This window comes from Rhinolophus sinicus, chromosome 7, assembly GCF_057876585.1.
Source record: "Rhinolophus sinicus isolate RSI-liver-muscle chromosome 7, RSI-T2T, whole genome shotgun sequence".
Classification (NCBI taxonomy): domain Eukaryota; kingdom Metazoa; phylum Chordata; class Mammalia; order Chiroptera; family Rhinolophidae; genus Rhinolophus; species Rhinolophus sinicus.
Window position 1 is genome coordinate 25,172,963 of NC_142507.1, and position 20,850 is coordinate 25,193,812.

Here is a 20,850-nt window from a genome sequence, read left to right on the forward strand (position 1 = left end):
GGGTGTGGTGGAGACCGAAGTGGCCTATGATGCTAACGAGGACAGCATGACCTAGATCCACAGGATGTGACCACACAACCAGTTACAGGGACTTGCCCATGCTTGTCATTTCCAATGAGATTTACTGGATGGCTGCACATGGCCCAGATGATATATTGAGCACTGGCTTGTGGTCTGTTCCTGCTCCCACACCCTCATCCTTCCCATTGCCTCCTCTACTACCTCATCACATCCCACGCCACATGACACTCGCACACACATATACACACACACAACCAGAAATTGAGCGATTATTTCTAATTCGTTGTTATCTAGCTCATATGCACAACAGTTGCTTAATTTTGGTGGTAATTTTCAGAAAATATTGTCTGTCTCTCTGAGTGAAATAGCCTGTCCAGATGCCCCCTTAAAAAAAAAAAAATCCTGAATCTGGAAAAAACTCAAAATATCTCGAAAGGAAAGTACTGAAAAATAGGGCTGTCAGTTTCATTCAACTGTCAGTTCTCCAAAGATTTCAGGGCTTAAAATGTTAAAAGTGCCAGATGCTATTATCTGTTATTCATGTTACCATTATGTTCTGGTCTTTACTGAAACCAACATAAACTTCCATCTGTACATTAAAGGAATTTCATTGTACCCATATACTCTCGAAACACACACATATATACCACATTCTCTTTTACATATCCATAGGATAAAATCATTAGTTTCAAAATAATAGTTCAAATTTTGAAGAAAATTTTATAAACGATATTGGCTTATTTTTTTACTAGGTGCTATTTAGGAATGTATCCATTATAAAATGCATCCATTACAAAATGAAGAATTCTCTTAGTCACGGTTGCCTGTATAAGAATACATATGCTCTTTGCAAGTATTTTAGGGGTAGTATGCTGGTCAAAGAAAAAGGAAAAAGACAATTATTTTATAATGCAATTGCATATATAAGAGTCCATAGTTTTTAAAAGAAGTTACAAAATACTTAAAAGGTCAAAACTAATATAATTATCTTATTAAAACATTACCACATATTACTATACCAAATTAAATGCCATATGTTCTGAAAGCATTATATTTATATGCATTCTAGTGAAATAATAACTTAAACTTTCATAATTCTTTCTTTGAAAATCTCCTACCCCTTGCTTTCCATAATGTATAGATTCAGCAGTCAGATAGTAGCTGATAACCTTTATATGTTCATCTGTAAATCATGACTCCTTAGAGATACTTGTTCTTAACTTTATAATAAACAAAATAGTAAAATGGCTCTTTGTGCCATTTTTGTGAAAAATTCAGCATCTAAACACAAAAACAAAGGCTGTTCCACACTGAGACTTAATATTGGATTTAGCATTTGTATATACTTTCCAAAAGCCAAGACTTTTATAAATTATAATGGAAAAATAGTACCTAGGCTGAATCCATATAACACCAAATAAAATGGATGGTGGTATCATTAGGTTTAAAGTCTTATAATTAGGAATTGCTTCACTTTAGGCAGATACGCTGTAAAAGTTGAAAAGCATCATTCATCTGTTTGCTACAGATGCCGTGGAAGCAGCTGCTAAAACACCACTTCTCTGTGTATCTTAGTGGGCAACTATTACCAAGCACCCATTTCTCTTTATTGTCAAATGGTATATTATTATCTGCTACTATTTTCAAACAGTTATCAATAAAACGAAATGGAATACTTAGCACTATAAACTATATGAAGAAAGAAATTTTGCAAAACCGGATGTAGTCATTTGGTCTAAAGATAATGTTACTTGAGATAATTTACCAATGTATTTACCACTGTATGGTCTTATGTAAAATAATTGATGGAATTGTTATCTAAGTAATTAATGCAAGAAATTGCATTTGCCTTTATGACTGAAATCATGGTTTAGAATTTTTCTTCGGTTGGGAATACTTAGGGATTTTGTTTTTCTATTGTTTTTGAATGTAGACTTGGGATTATTATCAGTATGTTTGCTGTTGCATTTTTTTTTTTCATTTTTATATTTATTCGATTTAAATAAGATTTACCTTGAGAAGTTCAAAATACTTTTATCACCTTAAATAGATTAGTACTTTTGAGAATTAGAATACAGTTTTTTATACTGGTTAATCTTATTTTAATATTAAATCCAAAGACTATGATATTTACCAGGTATAAACTTAATGATAAAGTAAATTAATTACGTGATTAGGACAACCATCATTAGTTTTCTGTAAGACAAATGATTTGAAAGGATTAATGAGTCTTCCTTATGAAATCAAGATCACTATTAGTCCTAAAACAAGGCCACAGAAATTAGTGATAATCCAATAAGAAATTCCATCCAATAAGTAAAAGCTTTACAAGATACCAATTTAGTAAAAGAGGTAACTTAAGAAAAGCAGGAAGTGATATAAGAATAAAAGCAATTATCCAGAAAAACATCAAGCTAAATGTCTAAATACTGTGGACTCAGTTATTAAATACTTAAACAAAAAAATTAAATCTTAATTATTTGTATATTAGAAAGGACACTCAATCTAAATGTACTTCTACTTTTTCTGTTTAAAAAATTTGTGTGATTTATTTTTGCAATATTTCTTTAGTTTTGCCAATGTGTACATAAAGAACTAGTCCTATATTCTCTAGAAAACACTTTTTTAAATAAAGTTTATTGGGGTGACAATTGTTAGTAATGTTACATAGATTTCAGGCGTAAAATTCTGAATTATATTATCTATAAATCCCATTGTGTGTTCACAACCCAGAGTCAGTTCTCCTTCCATCAACATATATTTGATCCCCTTTACTTCATTTACCACCCCCCTGCCCCCTTACCCTCTGATAACCACTAAACTATTGTCTGTGTCTATGAGTTTTTGTTTCTCTTTTGTTTGTCTTGTTCTTTTGTTGTTTTGGTTTCTATACCACATATCAGTGAAATCATACGGTTCTCTGCTTTTTCTGTCTGACTTATTTCGCTTAGCATTATAATTTCAAGATCCATCCATGTTGTCATAAATGGTCCTATTTCATCTTTTCTTACTGCCGAATAGCATTCCATTGTGTATATATACCACAACTTCTTTATCCATTCATCTTTCAAAGGACATTTTGGTTGTTTCCATGTCTTGGCCACCGTAAATAAAACTGCAAGGAACATAGGAGCACACTTGTCTTTATGGATAAATGTTTTAAGATTTTTGGAATAGATACCCAGGAGAGGGATTGCTGTGTCACATGGTAATTCTATTTGTAATTTTTTGAGGAACCACAACACTGCCTTCCATAGCAGCTGCACTAGTCTGCATTCCCACCAACAGTGTATGAGGGTTCCTTTTTCTCCACAGCCTCTCCAACACTTGTTACTATTTGTCTTGTTGATGATAGCCATTCTGACTGGGGTGAGGTGATATTTCATTGTGGTTTTTGTTTGCATTTCTCTGATGATTAGTGATGTTGAGCATTTTTTCATATGTCTATTTGCCATTTGTATGTCCTCTTTGGAGAAATGTCTCTTCAAATCCTCTGCCCATTTTTCAATTGAGTTGTTTGTTTTTTTGTTATTAAGTTGTATGAGTTCCTTGTATATTTTGGATATTAGCCCCTTATCAGAGGCACTGTGCAAAAATCGTCTCCCATTCAGTTGGTTGACTCTTTATTTTGTCGATGGTTTCTTTTTGCTGTGCAGAAGCTTTTAAGTTTGATATAGTCCCATTCATTTATTTAAGCTTTTACTTCCCTTGCTTTTGAGGTTAAATTTATGAAATGCTCTTTGAACCCAAGGTCCATAAGTTTAGTACCTATGTTTTCTTCTATGCAGTTTATTGTTTTAGATCTTATGCTTAAGTCTTTGATCCCTTTTGAATTAATTTTGGTACATGGTGACAGATAGCAGTCCAGTTTCATTCTTTTGCACATGGCTTTCCAATTCTGCCAGCACCATTTATTGCAGAGGCTGTCTTTTCTCCATTTTATGTTTTTTGCTTCTTTGTCAAAAATTATGTGTCCATATTTATGTGGTTTTATTTCTGGGTTCTCAATTCTATTCCATTGGTCTATGTGTCTGGTTTTCTGCCAATACCATGCTGTTTTGATTATTGTAGCCATGTAGTACAAGCTAAAGTCAGGGAGTGTGATACCTCCAGCATTGTTCTTTTTCTTAAAATTGCTTTGGCTACTCAGGGTCTTTTGTGGCTCCAAACAAATCTGATCATTTTTTGTTCTATTCCTTTAAAAGATGCCATTGGGATTTTGATGGGGATTCCATTAAATCTATACATTACTTTGGGTAATATGCCATTTTAACTATGTTGATTCTTCCAATCCATGAGCAAGGAATGTCTTTCCATTTCTTTGTGTCTTCTTCAATTTCTTCTAAAAATGTCTTATAGTTTTCAGCATATAGGTCTTTCACATTCTTGGTTAAGTTTATTCCTAGGTATTTTATTCTTTTTGTTGCAATTGCAAAAGGAATTGCTTTTTTTTTTTTCCTTTTTCTGAGATTTCATTGTTAGTATATAGGAATGCAATGGACTTTTGTACGTTGAGTTTGTAACCAGCAACTTTACTGTATTCGTTGATTGTTTCTAATTGCTTTCTGGTGAAGTCTTTAAGGTTTTCTATACATAGCCTCATGTCATCTGCAAAGAATGACAATTTAACTTCTTCATTCCCAATTTGGATACCTTTTATTTCTTTCTCTTGCCTGATTGCTCTGGCAAGGACTTCCAACACTATGTTGAAAAGCAGAGGTGATAGGGAAAAGCCCTGTCATGTTCCTGAACGTAGAGCAAAGGGTTTCAGTTTTTCACCATTAATTATGAGATTAGCTAAGGGTTTGTCATATGTGGCCTTTTTTATGTTAAGGTATTTTCCTTCTATACCTATTTTGTTAAGTTTTTTAATCATAAATGGATGGTGTATCTTGTCAAATGCTTTTTCTGCATCAATTGATATAATCATATGATTTTTGTCCTTTATTTTGTTTATGTGATGTATCACATTGATGGATTTCCGTATGTTGAACCATCCTTGTGCCCCGGGGATGAACCCCACTTGGTCGTGATGAATAATCTTTTTAGTGCATTGTTACATTCGATTTGCTAGAATTTTGTTTAGGATTTCTGCATCTGTATTCATCAGAGATATTGGTCTATAGTTTTCTTTTTTTGTGTTGTCATTAACAGGTTTTGGTATCAAGATAATGTTGGCTTCATAAAATGAGTTGGGGAGTACTGTCTCTTCTTTAATTTTTGGGGGAGTTTGAGTAGGATTGGTATTAGATCTTCTTTGAAGGTTTGGTAGAATTCACTAGTGAAGCCATCTGGTCCCAGACCTTTGCTTTTGGGAAGGTTTTGGATGACTGATTCAATTTCGTTACTGGTAATTGGTCTGTTTAGATTTTCCAATTCTCATGGTTCAGGCTAGGAAAGCTATAAGTTTCTAAGAACTTGTCCATTTCTTCTAGGTTATTGAATTTGGTGGCATATAGTCCTTCATAGTATTCTTGGATGATCCTTTGTATTTCTGTGGCATCCATTATAACTTCCCCTTTTTCATTTCTGATTTTGTTAATTAGTGTCTTCTCTCTTTTATCTTAGTGAGTCTAGCCACGGTTTGTCAATTTTGTTAATCTTTTCAAAGACTAGCTCTTTGTCACATTAATTTTTTCTATTGTCTTTTTGTTCTCTATTTAATTTAGTTCTGCTCTGATTTTTATTATTTCCTTTCTTCTTCTGACCTTGAGTTTCATTTGTTCTTCTTTTTATTATTCTTTATGGCATAACATGAAGTTATTTATTTGGGATTTTTCTTGTTTCTTGAGATAAGCCTGTAATGATATAAATTTCCCTTTTAAAACTGCTTTCGCTGCATCCCAAAAATTTTGGTAAGATGTATTTTCATTCTCATTTGAAAACATTTATTATACAATAAAACCTAAACTATATTAAAATATTAACTCTATAGCTCAAGAAATGCCCCGTAGTTATATTTACCAAAATGTGAAATTTTTAAAGGTGTCCTCATGAATTATAATTTCTCATTCTTTCCTGAAGATGTCTGTAACAATCAGGATATATCCTTACACTCATTTTCTTGTTTATTTTGTGTACATATCCTATGAGGAATTTCAGACTACATTTAAGCCAAAACTCAAATTTGACCCTGATGACTTCAAATGCAGATGTCTTTCCAGTGTTCCCTAATGGTTTTTGTGCTTCTGTTTTTTTTGTTTTGTTTTGTTTTGTTTTTTCCAGAAAGACCCAGTGAGCTCTCTAGAAAATTTAGAGGAAAAAAAGTTTCCTGGAGAGGTCTCCATACCAAGCCCTAAATCCAAGCTCCATGTAAGAGATCTCAAAAAGGAACTAATCACGTAAGTGATCCATAATGGTATACTCTTTGAGATTCTGGAAATAAGAAACTCAAATTCATAATTTTAAGTAATAATATCTTGACTTATACAGGTAACTTTAGGAATGTTTTAGGGCCATTTTAACCAGTCAGTAGTTAAATATTCTATATGTGCCTAAACCTATGCTCAGAACTATAAGGATTATGGGGAAGGGGAAATGTATATATGATATGATCTCATGCTAAGAGAATTAAAAGTCTAATTGATTACAAAGCAAAACAATATAAAAGAATTAGAAATGTTTATGTTTTGATCAGAAGTTCTTAATCTGACATCCACTGACCCCAGATTATCCAAGTCAGGGTTCTGGGGAGTCTATTAACCTTTTCAAACTTAATGCACATTGTTGTTTGGATAAGAGAAGTCATGGTTTTCATCACATTCTCAAAAAGTTCTGTGACTCAAAAGAGATTAAAGACTAGGACACCCGAATGCAGTAAACACTAGTTAAAACTGCAACCAAGTTTTGAAATGGGAGGTCAGGACACACAGAGTGGGGACCAGGCTTCTTGGAGCAGAAAATCCTGAGCTGAGCTCTGAGGACCAGACAGACTTGAGAGACAGAGTTCAGGGACAGAATCCAGTAGGACGGACGAGGGCCCTGAGAAGAGTGTCCTGGTGGCAGGTTTTGCATAAACAAGCTCCATAGTGTTTGAGCAGAAAAGTAAACTAATTGTGTAGCATTTTAGGAGGAGCAGTGTGAAGAATTATACTGAGTCTGTCTGGAGTCAGGAAAATTCATCTCAAATGTTGATACAGAGATTCAAATGATATGTAGAGAGAGGAAGTACAGAAAGAAAAGAACAGAGTGGTCAACAAAGAATTGGAGGACACACATTTGTCTGGTACCTAAAAGAAGATGACGCAAAGAATACAGAAATGAGGCCACCTAGAGGAAGAAAACTAAGGAAAAGATTGCGATGGGAGCTAAAACCTGAGAAAATCCCAAAACTGGGCCTTTTGATGATATCAGATGCCTCCAGAAGTTCAAAGAGGTTAAATCAGAAAACGCTGGACAAATCTTTGGAAAAGAGTCCTATAAAATAATGAAGGCCAGCCAGCAGGTGGAATGTAGAATCTGGGAAGGAAATTCAGAGCAGTGTGTATGCAGGTACAGAGCAGGTGGTGACACCAATTACTGCAGCGATAACAACTAAGATTGCGGACTTCACCCAGCTCACACGTCCTTATTTTTTTAACCCTGAAATTCTCTCGTGGATTGTTAGAATTTAGAGGGTAAATCACACAACTTCCTTGCAGATATGAGTTCATCTGGGCCATCACCAGGACAGAAGGCAGTCCTGAGCTCCTTCTCTACCTCAGCATCCGGTTAACATGCAGGGTAGGTAAAGATAGATACTAGAGAAGACATTAGTAGGGGAGGAGGAGGAGGAAGAGGAAAGCATTTCAGGCAAAGACAAGACAGGAACCTTGGCAATTTTGCCTTTACATCCTCAGCAGGTAATATAGTCTTGGCTAGGTTGTGTTTAACGTGAGTAAGTAAGTGAGTAAAAAGCAGAAAATATTTTCCATGTGTAAATGCTGAAATATTAAAGTATATACCCACGTATATTTAAGGCTGCCAATTAATGAAGGTTTCTGGCAAAGAGTAATCATTCCACCTAGGCACCAGCATCTACATGCGCTCTTTTGTATCCTTCTGCAGAAAAAATATGTTTAAATTTTTCCAATAAAAATTATTTTTAAATTCTCTCCTGGCCCAGCTGCCAACCGACCCGTCTCTCCTTCCTTTTACAGCAAAATTCCTCAAGAAACTTGTCACTACTGTGTAACTGAATTTCTCTTCTGAATCTTTCCCAGGCAGGCTTTCACTCATTGCTCCAACAAACTGTTCTTACATTTTCCAGGGAACCCCATTTGGATGTTCATTCTTCATACTCTTGTTCCTACTCGATGAGGCAGGATTTGACAGAGCTTATCACTCCCCACTGCTCAATCTATTTTCTACACTTGGCTTGTAGGACACCACACCTAAAGACTTTTTTCCCACCTCCCCTGTTATCCCCTCATAGACTCCTGTGCAGCCTCCAATGATAGTCTTTGGAGTCTTCCCAAAGATAGTCTTTGGAGACTTCCCAAAGATGGGAATGACTTCCCAAAGATGGGAATGACTTCCCAAAGATGGGAATGACTGAGAGCTCAGTCCTGGAACCTCTCCTCTCCTCTACTCTCCTTTATCTACACTCACTCCTCCCGATTCTCAGTGTTAGAACCATCTCTACACTGAGAACTCCTGGGCTGGCATCACCAGCTGGGACCATGGAACTCATTTCCAACAGCTCACAAAGGCAATCATCTCTCCCCTTCCCCCAGAAGCCTCCCTCTCGAGCTGCCCTCTCCCCAGACACCCTCTTCTCTATGCTTTTCCCTTAAGGCCTTAGGGACTTACATTTGCTCTTCCCTCTACCCAGAATGCTTTTCCCACAGATCTCTGTAGGATGCCATCTTCTCCTCCCTCAGTTCTTCTCTCAACTGTCATTTAGCTGAGAGATCATCATGGCTACTATAGTCCCTTCCCCCACCTCTAAACCTGATACCCGTATTCCCTTTGCCAGATTGTTTTTCCTTCAGCATATATCACTAGCTAACGTACTTATACTTTTTGTTTCACCCATCTTTTCTTCTGTCTGCTTCCTCTATTAGAATGGAGGCCCTAGGAAGGCAGGGGTGTTCTTTCGTCCGTTTTGTTCTCTTCCATGTACACACCATTGGAACATATTTACTGTGCTGCTTCTTATTTCCCCAACTACATGGACAGTAACTTAGGATCAGGAACACATTTCAATCGCTGTTGCCAAATTCAGGGCTTTGCAATAATAGATGTTCAATAAAATTATTCCTAGTCCAACGTCAGTTTGCTGTCTTGACATGTGAGTGATTTTTAATTAATCGTAGACTTTGCATTCTTTAAGGATTGCATAGGCAAACCTTATCAGCTCAAATACCATGCTCCCTTATGAGTTTATTATTCACCTGAAACCTGGCACCTGAAGAAACATGATGAATGGTAACAAACATATTAGAACTTCAATTTCACTAAATACTGTTTCCTCTCAAGAGGTGACTTGGGTCAGCCATATATTTATTCCCTCATGGAGTTGCTATTCAAATTTTTAAGTCTTTTTATGGATTTCATTTCTTTCTGCATATTATTTTGAATATCTTCAAAATGGCAAATTTTTATATTTTGGGAATAGATTTTTGGAAATTGTCAGAGTCATTCCAAACTAAACATAGTGTAAAATGTTGATAATTAACCTGCATTACCATTTTGGATAGAAAAGTGAAGTGTGATTATTTTGTAATGGGTACACCTTAAGGGCTCTAGGGTAAACACAAAAGAGGAAGAGTTCTATAAAGATTTTCAGCAATTTTTGGAATATATTCATGAATTCCTAGAAAATTAACTCTCTAGAGACCTCCTGGTTCTCACCTCATTTTACAGCCAAGTGAGTGCTTCAGTGGATACCACATATATGTGTCTGTTTTGGTACACTGGTTTTGTGAAAGTCTCACTACTTTACAGTTTCACCCTGTCCTTATGATGTTTTATTTTATGTTTCTAACAGATAAATATACCTTAATTGCTTACCAAAAATTGTGTGGTTGAAATAGGATTTTCTGATGTTGTTGATTAGCATAAATTTGCTTAGACTTTGAATTGCCACGTAGTGAGAGAACTAGCTAGTTTCCTTTCTCTGTGATACTTTCTCTTTGATACTTTCATTTGCAAACCTTCCCAGAATATATCATCCAACTGGCATTGGCACAGGTTATTGTGTAAGATTTTTCATTGAAGAATTGTAATTAAAGCCAGCTTTCAGAATTTGAAACAGAAGCTTTTCCCACTACAACAATGCCCCCAATCCTTTCTTTATTGCTTGACCTCTTTATACCACCAAACTTAAATATATATATATATATATATATATATATATATATATATACACACACACACACATATATATATATATGCAGATAATGAAGTGCACACCTTATTATTATATTTCCTAAGTAATTTATAGCTGACTCGTTTAAAAATTATTAACACTTCTTTGCCTCTCCTGGCAGTATTAATAGGAGTAGCAATTAAAAAATACAAATAAAATAAAGTAAATGCAACGTTATTTTTGAACACTAGGTGGCGATGTAGTTCCAAAATGGGAATTGCAAAACAGGCCGTTGCAACACATCTCACCCTCTGATATTTCAGTTGTGCAAAGTTCAGAAAAGACTGTTTCTCCATTTAGTGGGAGAATGGCACTTGCCAGATAATTCAGCTCAAATGTTAGTCATTGTTCATTTTTTCTTTGCTTGTTTACATATATCTATAGTTTCCACACTTTCCTTTCTAATATCCCATCTAAGAAAGTGATGGGATAAGAGCTAGACGACTCCTCTTGTATCAAGCCCTAAAAATCAAACATCTCTCTGAGATATGGAAGTGTTCTAACTTTTATAATTTCTTTAGATTACCTGAAAAAACTTGGAAGGAGGCTCACAGGGAAAAATAAAATACTTAGAAGATAGCATTTCAGAAAATCTTGGATGTTGTCAATCTCTCCCTAAATATCCCTACAAAGGGTTAAATGGTGCATTCTACACATATGGATAAGCCTTCACTTTAGGCAGGATGTCAGAGAAAATCGGAAGCACGAATGATGTACATTCTTCCTTTGACTATTAACACCACCACAAATAGCGCTGAGGAGGCTGGGGTCAATCTGCTTACTCCAAATTAGTGACTTTTGAACAGCATCAGAGGAAAATAAAGGATTGAGAAACCAAGGAACCTATCAACTATGAACATAAAACTGCTCAGGATATCGATCCTCTTATATTATTTTAAAACACACAAGAGATACACAGAATAGAATATAACCAGCTTCTGAAATAAAATGAAGTGCGTAGGCACAGACTCTGATCTTCCGCAGATTCTCCAGAGAACCTATTGCTTAGGTTAATTATTTATTAGCAATTGTCCTGTTGGAGTCAAGTTTTGAATGAAACTGATCACAAGCTTTTTAACTAAACCTCTCTATTTCTGAACCCTCAGCAACTTTCCCTTCTAAAATGTCAGTTTACATTTCAGTCATATGTAATATTTTCAAAGTGTTTCTTCTTTTTCAGGCATTTTCTAAAATGTTTATGAAGTTACTTTGTTGCCTGTCTCTTAAAGATGCACAAAAATTCCTTTCTGAAATCTGTTATACAATTGGGGTTGGTATTCTTAAGAGCGACTATCATTATAAAGCATGGGCTTATAATATTTATTTTTATAACACATTTTCAAAGAAATAAAACACAACATCACTAGGACGCATAGTTTAGCATCACTTTCCTACATTATTTGAATCAGAGAATTGGATGTGATGCTGAGAGCTAATAACTTAAGATCATGCCAATTTTCTTTTAGCTAGTCTCCTGGTTCTTATATAACATAAATCCTTAGTTCAGTTTCTTCTGTATGTCCTTTACTGTGTTAACTGATCTTGAAAAGAGAAGTTACCTAGCGAATCAGTCAGAGCCAATGAATTCATGAAATGCCTCTGACTCTAATTATATATATTTTTATTGACCCAGCTGTCCAACGCCAGGATGTGATGGAAGTGGCCATGTCACAGGAAACTATGCATCCCATCGCAGGTACCTAATAATGCGGTGTGCAGTCAGGTTTTCATCGTCTTGTTCTAATTTAAATACTTGTTCTTGCCCATTCTAAAAAGATATTATTTGGATTGGGAATTGGGTTTATGGTTTCTTTTGTTTTTCAGAAATAAAGCAAAGTTAAATCCTTAATCTTATCACTTATGTGATATAGAAATCATGATTTTTGATCAAAAATGGTTTTCTGTCCGGTGGTCCAGGTTACAAACCAAAAATTAGAGTTTATGTCAGGGCTTTGGTTGTTCTAGCTTTTGGACTCAAGTGAAACAAAGGTAAGATAACAGAGTGACTAGCGTTGACCATTTACCCTGTGGATGTGGCCCTTGGCAAATAATAAGTCAACATGTGAGAGAGGTTAAACAATGACAAAAGGCTGTGTTTAATCGTTCCACTTACCTTCCTCATCGCTATGATTTGCTTTCCTTTTGGGGGCTCATTTAAACCCTTAAGCCACCATCTCTTGGTGATGCACTGAGAATGAACTCCACATAAGTAATGATTGTATCCCTTAATTCTAGAATTGGAGGGTCTCATTGGGTTAAAGGTTTTCACTTAATAAATAGTAAATATGAGTCTATGAGAAATAATTGAGGTGTTCGCCAGCTCAGACTGGTTCGAGTAGCAAAGCCAGATTCAAGCGTTTATTTTTTTTTCTCCAACCCCCAGTCACTGGTAAATTTACCAGATGTTCACAGACTCAGGATGCCAATTGAGTTGGATTTGTATATGTCAGTATTGTGTGTTTTGTTTTTTTGTTTTTCTCATCCCTCTTTAGTGTTTCTGGATGTCCTTTAGCAGATAAGACTCTTAAATCCCTCATGGCTGCTAACTCTCAGGAGCTTAAGTAAGTGTCCGAAGCATGACCTTCTTGCCCTTTGTCCACTATGTTGGCACTCTCCTCATTCAGGACCAATGTGGTCACTAACAAGTAGTAAGTTGTGTCTCACTAAATTATAACCAACACACTCTTTCACCAAAAAGTTCAAATGGCTAAAACCAAATCACTGTAAGTTAATTAATTCACTTACTTTGGGGGTTTGTTTTTTACAGTAATTTTTAATGCAATGAAGTAATAGTTAAACAAAATACTTTTTTTCTATTAATTTCAGAGTGTACTTAGTAAATAAGACCTGTAAAGGTGTGGCAAACCATTTTCGTCATTTGATTTTTAAGAAAACTGCATAATGTTTTCCATTATGGGCATTTTGAATCATATGACTGCCTTTCACTTTTGGGTGCTAGACATATCTTGGCCCATTTCTATCTACTTTACAGATTCTCAAGTCACTTATATATTAAGTTTTGCTTATTGATTTTATTTTTCCTACTCTTACCGTCTTTTATTCCAAATTTTTTACTTGCTTGTTTTCTTATCTTGTTATTTTACATATAGAATAAAAAGTTTTAATTTACCTTATACCCTTTAAAAACATAACAGAGCACAAATTTTAAAAAGATGAATAACATTAAACAAAATTAATGAAATTTACTTGCAAATAATTATATTTTAGGGAAAATGAGTATTACTAAGTCTAGTGATAAAACAATATTTGTATAAATAATAGAATCAACTTTGGTATCAAAATCAGGTAAAATTTCAGATATTATACTTTCTTAACATTTTATTAGTATTTCCATTTTATAATTTGTTTAAATTTTTTTACCTAAATATTACCCCCAAAAAAGCATGAAAAAATATATAGAAATTTAGAACTTTCGTACTGGATATAGTAAAAGGAACTGTGAAATACACTCATACAACTTTTCTCATTTTCAAGTGTAAAGTACAATTGATGTGTCAGTGCAGATTTGGAAAATTGTTTTATTGACTGCTACTTTCCAGATTGAAATATAAGAATGCCAAGTAAAGACTAATAATTAACAGATTGAAAGAGAGAAGTTCCAGGCATACTTAATCTTACTTACTCAGTACTTACTTATTTAATCTTACTCAGTTGCTCTAAACTTCTACATTGCCATATCTTAATAATAATTATCAGTCCTCTTAAGTATTTTCTAAAAATATTATTTCTAGGAAAAAATGTTGATAATAAATTGAAAACATATAGATTGATAGGTCCTACAGTAATCTCCATTATTTATATGAGCATGTTTTATACAGCCATCTAACAAGTAACAGCTTTGGATCTGTTCCATACACAGAAGAAAAAGAGACATTTCATCGACCTTTTCTTCAGATACTCAGGAGAATTCCAAAACAAGGTTACTTGACACAGATTTTTCCATAATTGCAATATGTAAATCACTATTTGACTAAAAATGTTAATAGAAAAAGACTATCTTTCCAGCCTTTTCTACAATATAGAATACAGATTGTATCTTAAAATGGTTGATTTAAAGACTCAATGCAGGTTTCTATGGTTAGCTTAAAGAGATGTTTGCTGATTTTATATTTCATTTGGAAAAAAGCATTTACTTCTATTTACTGCCTCAGGATTGAATATACAAGCATTTCCATGAAAGTTCAATGGGTTAGAATTTAAGAAAAGACATAGTGTTCACATTTTTCTTGAGATTTTTTTTCCCCCCAATCTCTAGTTTGGGTGAAAATCTGAACCAGGGTGAGCATACAACTGAAATAATAACAAAGGTGATTTCTACAAGAACCTTCAATTTATGATAGCCTCTAAGTTTTTCATTAGTATTTAAGATTTTTAAAAAGGCAACAAAAGGGTGAGAAGCTGTATAATTTGTAGTCAAGTATATTTTGAAACCTAGTCCTAATCAGCATTTGAAGTAAAATTGGATTTTCCTTCCTCTTTTCCCCTCCTCCTTTCAAATTTAATGGTTGATTGTCAATAATAGTTATCAGTAGATTTTTCAAAGTACCATTTAAGTTGGGCCTTGAGGCAGAACAGACCAGGTACAAATGACTTAGCTTCTTTGGCAACCACATTAATGTGCCAAGTCTCTGGAATTCACATACACCACTGTTGTTCGTCTGAATTTAATGGATTATCACGGCAGTGGAGCATATCAAAGAAACTAAATTACAGACAAAAACAATTTGGAAAACTTTTTTTCTTAAGCAAAAGATAGGAACTTTGCATGATGTAGACAGAAGCCCAGCAGTGAGCTATAGGACAAAATTCTGGTTCGTTCCAAATAAGGTTTAAAATAAAAGAAAAAAAAGAATAGAATGCAGGATAACAACAAATACATTATCTACCAAGCATCATGCTGTAGTTTAATATCTTAATATTTTTTTCTAAAAGTGGATTGTCAGCCAAAAACTTACACTGAAGCAAAAAGTCCCACAAAAAGCAGCTCATTCTGCTTAGTTCTACTTGAATGTATCATGATGCCCCTTCCTCCACTACAACCATGTGGCCTGTGCTCTGTTCCTGTGTTTTCCAGGTGTCCAACCCCAGGGTGTGATGGTTCAGGGCACGTGACTGGAAACTATGCTTCCCACAGAAGGTAGGATTGATCCCATTTCTGAGAAATAAAATCAGAGTGTCAGCAGCAGTGGCCATGGAAATCACATGGTTTTGTTTTGTTCTTTGTTGGGTACATATTTTAGTTTGTCCGGCTGCCCTCGTGCCAGGAAAAGTGGTGTCAAAATGACTCCTATGAAGGAAGAAAAAGAAGACCCTGAACTCAAGTAAGTGTGGCAGTTGAGGTAGTGGCATCAGGGTCAGAAGTAGCTTGTTGGTCAAATGGGCGGGACCTTGGTTGGGATGCAACTGAGCATTGATTATGTTTCAGGGAGAGTGTACCCTATCAAACACAAGGACCCTTGAAGCAGTGGTCAGTGTTTGGATGTTTGAGAAAATTTTCCTATTGCTAGCTATGTTTCCAACAGTGTTTACATGATGTAAAAGAAAAAAGGGGGAGATCATATTTTTTCCAATTTTTTAAATTTAAAGTAGCATTGCAGAAGTACTGTCACATAGAACAACAAATTGGCCGCATTTAATACTGAAATTTAATTTTACTTAAGGTGAAATTTTATCTAAATTAAATTCCCTCCTCTGAGATATATGCTATGAAGTGCTGGATGATATATACAGATATAGATGCAGAAATTTAAATTGCCTGTTCTACAGCATTTCTAAGTATGATATTTAGACATCTGGAAACCAAAATTCCAGTTCTATGAGCAATGTGCTATGTAATAGGGCAAGACAGTTAGCATTTTATACTCTTGGTCTTTGTTTGGAGGCAGTCTGACAGTGCTCACCTGGTTGGCGAGGGCTAAAAAGTGTTGGCATGAACTTGACTCCACTTCTTGTGAAATGGATGTCAAGTTACCTAAACTTAATAAGCCTTATTTTCCCCACCTATAAAATGGGATAATAACACTGTCTGCCCAATAGATTTGCAATGACGATTACAGGAGATAATGAATGAAAATTGCTTAGCTCAGAGTCAGTGGACCATCATTAAAACTCTATAATTTCACCATTTCCCTTCTGGATAGTATGAAATCACCACTGCCTTCTTATTCACTCAGTTACTGTACTCATGTGAGTTATTCAGTCTCTCCCAGCTAGTAATGTCTCTGCTGTGTCTCTCTAGATGTCCTGTGACAGGGTGTGACGGCCAAGGTCACATATCAGGTAAATACACATCCCATCGCACAGCTTCTGGCTGTCCCCTGGCTGCCAAGAGACAGAAGGAGAATCCTCTCAATGGGGCCCCCCTCTCCTGGAAACTGAACAAACAAGAACTACCACACTGTCCCTTGCCAGGCTGCAATGGGCTGGGCCATGTAAATAATGTTTTTGTCACCCACAGAAGGTAACATTTGTTCTCTTTTTGTTGTGCTGTTGTTATGATTATTTTTCACCTGGGTTGCTTTATGTATGTATGGGAGGGAACCTCCTCAAGGTCATAAATTATAACACTTTATATGTTATAACAATAAGTCTTGCCAGGTAAATAATTGATTTGTTTTAGGAATAAAAGCTATCTTCTCTATTTCTGAAAATTCATTACTCAGTTTTCAAGTGTTCTAGATACTATGCATTTGTTTCCTGTATTCTAAAATATTGTTTATGCTGCTATTTTTTAATGTTTAGCCCTTTTATGGTTCACTTGTTTCAAGTGGTGATATCAACTCTATTATGTTGTGTAATTGTAAACTTTCACTTTACATATTTATGTCATTCCTTCCTTCTTGGGAACTAGCTCAATTTCAGGCCAAATTGTAGTTGTTTTGCTGCTGAGAAGATGTCTCATCCCCAGCAGCCAGAAAGAAAATGGCATAATGACTAAGTGTACGACAGGATGAGACAGATTTAGATAACCCTTTGTAGTTTCACAATGACTTAACTCCTTTATCACCGAGTGTCACCTATTTCAACAGAGCCCTTGGTGGGTACAGTGATCTTAGTCCAGCTTTTTGGTTCACATTCTACTCAAAGGAAAGGAGCTAGAAGATTGACTGCACACTTCTCCGATCAATGAGGGCTCGTCCAGCCTTGCGGTCCACTGCACATGACGTGGAGTTAAAATCCAATGAAGCTTTAGTGAGCCCTGATGTTTTGCTAATCAGCAGAATCAAATTGAGCAAAGCTGGGACATTTTGACATTTTGTTCACTTTTAAAGATACATATCAATGGTTTGAGAAAATGAAGCCTTTCAGGAATTGCTGATTTAAGTGGATATGCAGCAACAACTGCTCGTGGATAAAACGTGAACTTTGGTTTATTTTTTGATGATTTTTCAAATACCTACTAACCTCCACAATAGTACTTTGTTTTACTCTGAGTTTGAATTATCATTTCATATTCAGAAATGACAGTCACAAATCAAGTGTGCCTAATGTCACGTTTACTACACAGCAGCTTTGCTTTCTTATCACTGCCTGAACAATATCCATGTTAACACTGATAATGAAATGTTACTGCAGAACTGTGGTGAGCACACCTGTCAGTTAGCAACTACACAGTTACTTTTAAAAATCCTGGAGACATTTTAAATGATGACACCAAGGTGAGGAGCAACTGGGATTCTCATAAACTGTAGGTGGAAGAGTAATTGGTAAAGCCATTTGAGGAAGCAAGCTGACTTTAAGGAGTCAAGTTTCAAAGAACAGATGCATGGCCTCTGCTGCCGATCCACTGAGCTGTTAGGCTTATGCCCCAGGAAAATCTCCTGCACAGTGGAGTCCAGAGACACGTCTGACAATGTCTGGGGTAGCCTTGCTCTATTAACTCCAAATTGGAAACAACCCACGTGCCCCCTACCAGTCAAGAGCATAAATGAGCAGTATCTGCATTTAGAAGCTGCCCCACAGTGGTGAAAATGAAGGCGCAGCACTGGTGAATTTTAGAACACAGTACTGAAGGGGAAATAGTGCTGAAGAATATGTGCAGTATAATTCTGTTTACAAAGAGTTAAAAATGTAGCAAAATTACATTTAAAAAAATTAGGTAACTATTAACCTATAATTCAAGTTGATGGTTTTCTTTGGGGGATAGGAGACAGCAATTGTTGAGGGGCCTAGGGAGCTTCAAAGATACAATAAGGCATGCTCTATGTATGAAGGAAATGGTGTGCATTTTAAGAGTATTCTTTAAACTGCCAGTCTATATTATATGTATCTATGTACATATTACGTATTTCATAATACAAAAAACAAAATTATGAGTTCAAAAAATACAGGCTGTAAGATTAATGCCAAGATATTATTTTCTAGAACGAAAGCAATTAAGAATTTAAACAATTGAATAACTCAGATTTCACTCTTCTTCACTAGAGATTTATTTTACTACTTAAAAGATTTAAGATGTTGAATTTGGGGGATTCTCTTTAAGGTGGAATGCTTTTCTAAACCACAGAAGGGGCCAAAAATATGTATACACATTTTAAGAAAGGAAAAACTGCATTAAAATTGTAATGCTCAATATATACCGACAACAAAAGATGAATACAACTCATGTGTACACATTTTTTGCACCTCCGGTATATATAGAATTCAATAAAATAATATAACAAAATGCCTAGCTTATTGCCTGGGCATACTATAAGTGTTCCATACAGACTCTATTTCTTTTCTCTTTCATAAAATTATATTAAAATACATATATACAATAATGTGCTAAAGTAAGCATGACATATTGGAATACCACATTCTAACCTACCATACACTGTCATGTGTTATATATTCTATTCAGGACTCTTTCCAATACTGTCAAATGCTGACTAACACCTATTCAGGGCTCTTTTTGTCCCAGCAGAGAGCACTGTTCTAAGTAACTTACATGGTTTAGTCCCTAAAATCTTTACAAAACCCTGCGAGCTATAGAGGTATTGTAATTATCCTCTGTGGACAGAAAAGGACACGAGCTCACGGCTGTTCAGGAATTGCCCCTGCAGAAAGTACTGGGACACCAGAACCCCTTTTGTGAGCGCAGTATCATCTGCCTCCCTGAGTTTGAGTCCTTCCATGTACTAGACACATAATTTCCTCAGCCATACTCTAAGGTAAGTTTTGTCATTTTTCCCACTTTATGATTCAGCAGAATGGGAATAATGACAAAACTTACCTTATAAAATGGTTAAGAACAATTTGACTCGTGTTACATCAGCATTATGTTTATTACTTTGAAACCTTACTTTAAAGCTTTACGTTATGAACTTCCACTTTGAAAAAATAGCAATCTTAAAAGACAGATGATATTATATTAAAATACACACACACACACAATCATTATGGATGTTTGCAGCTTTAAAAGCAGTTCTCTGATTAACAGAACTCAGGGCTATGTCATAGCTTAGCAATTTTATTGAGGTTTTATTAACAAAAATAGTGATGTCCATTACATAAATTGTATCACCGGCCATTTTACTTTAACAAAGCAGATGTAGTGTTACATGGTCTTGATATGCCTTGATAGAATTGCAAATTTGGTCAAACTTACATAAGGCACATTTTTCTGGCCTTTGCAATGTGGAGCCCAAAACCCGACAGGGACACCCCAGCCAACTTCCACCTCTTCTCCACCAGTGAGGTGGAGTCTCGTAGAGGACATCCTCCACAAGAAAAAGACTTTTTAAATATTTTTCCACCCCAATTTTTTTAATTTAATATTTATTTTACATCCTTGATGATATAACTACATTGGAAGATATAAAATATCAAGTGGCCTTTATGAAACCAAGCCTCACTTTCATGGCTTACTTATACTCTTTGGTTCTAAGTCACATAGTTTTGGACACTTCATTCACTTTCCACACCACTGTGTTACAACTGGACATTTACTGCTGTGTTGTCTGAAGAAAGCAGATCTTTTAAGGGAGACAGTCAGAGAAGTCCATGAGCTATTAATTTCTATTATGTTACAAACGGACTTACTATGGGTCACTTTTAAAATTCAACTTACCAACTAAATATTAACCCTGTTTATGACCATTTTCTGAGGACACAATATGTGACATAAAACAAGACAGATTTGTGCAAACTTCCCCAAAAAGAAAAAAAGATGATGAAACTTAAATAGGCCACACTTGACAATGAGAAGCTTCGAAATTAGAAAAATCAGGTTCAAATTCAGTTTGGGCTTTTTCATTTTTCTTTCCTGTGTAAAATATTTTATAATTTATCAAATTTTGGCAAACCACATAAACTTATTTTATGTATTATATTACAAACCTATTATTTTCATATTTTATATAATCTTTATATTGAATAATTTAGAATTCTTTAAAAATACATCCATTCAGCATTTATTAAGGGCTTTGCTTCAGAAATATTTTCTTTCACTTGGCCAAGTATCCTAATCTTTGGAT

General features: G+C 35.2%; 1 protein-coding gene across 2 annotated transcripts in view; it reads left to right on the plus strand.

Moving 5' to 3' along the window:
- Window positions 1–20,850, plus strand: part of ST18 (ST18 C2H2C-type zinc finger transcription factor) — a 109,035-nt gene that overhangs the window by 72,837 nt on the left and 15,348 nt on the right. For both annotated transcript variants that reach the window (XM_019712586.3, XM_088799434.1), the window contains exons 12-17: window positions 6,247–6,362; window positions 12,006–12,068; window positions 12,865–12,933; window positions 15,468–15,530; window positions 15,634–15,714; window positions 16,632–16,853. In XM_019712586.3, the coding sequence (XP_019568145.2) occupies window positions 6,247–6,362; window positions 12,006–12,068; window positions 12,865–12,933; window positions 15,468–15,530; window positions 15,634–15,714; window positions 16,632–16,853 (614 nt within the window). The remainder of the gene's footprint in view (window positions 1–6,246; window positions 6,363–12,005; window positions 12,069–12,864; window positions 12,934–15,467; window positions 15,531–15,633; window positions 15,715–16,631; window positions 16,854–20,850) is intronic.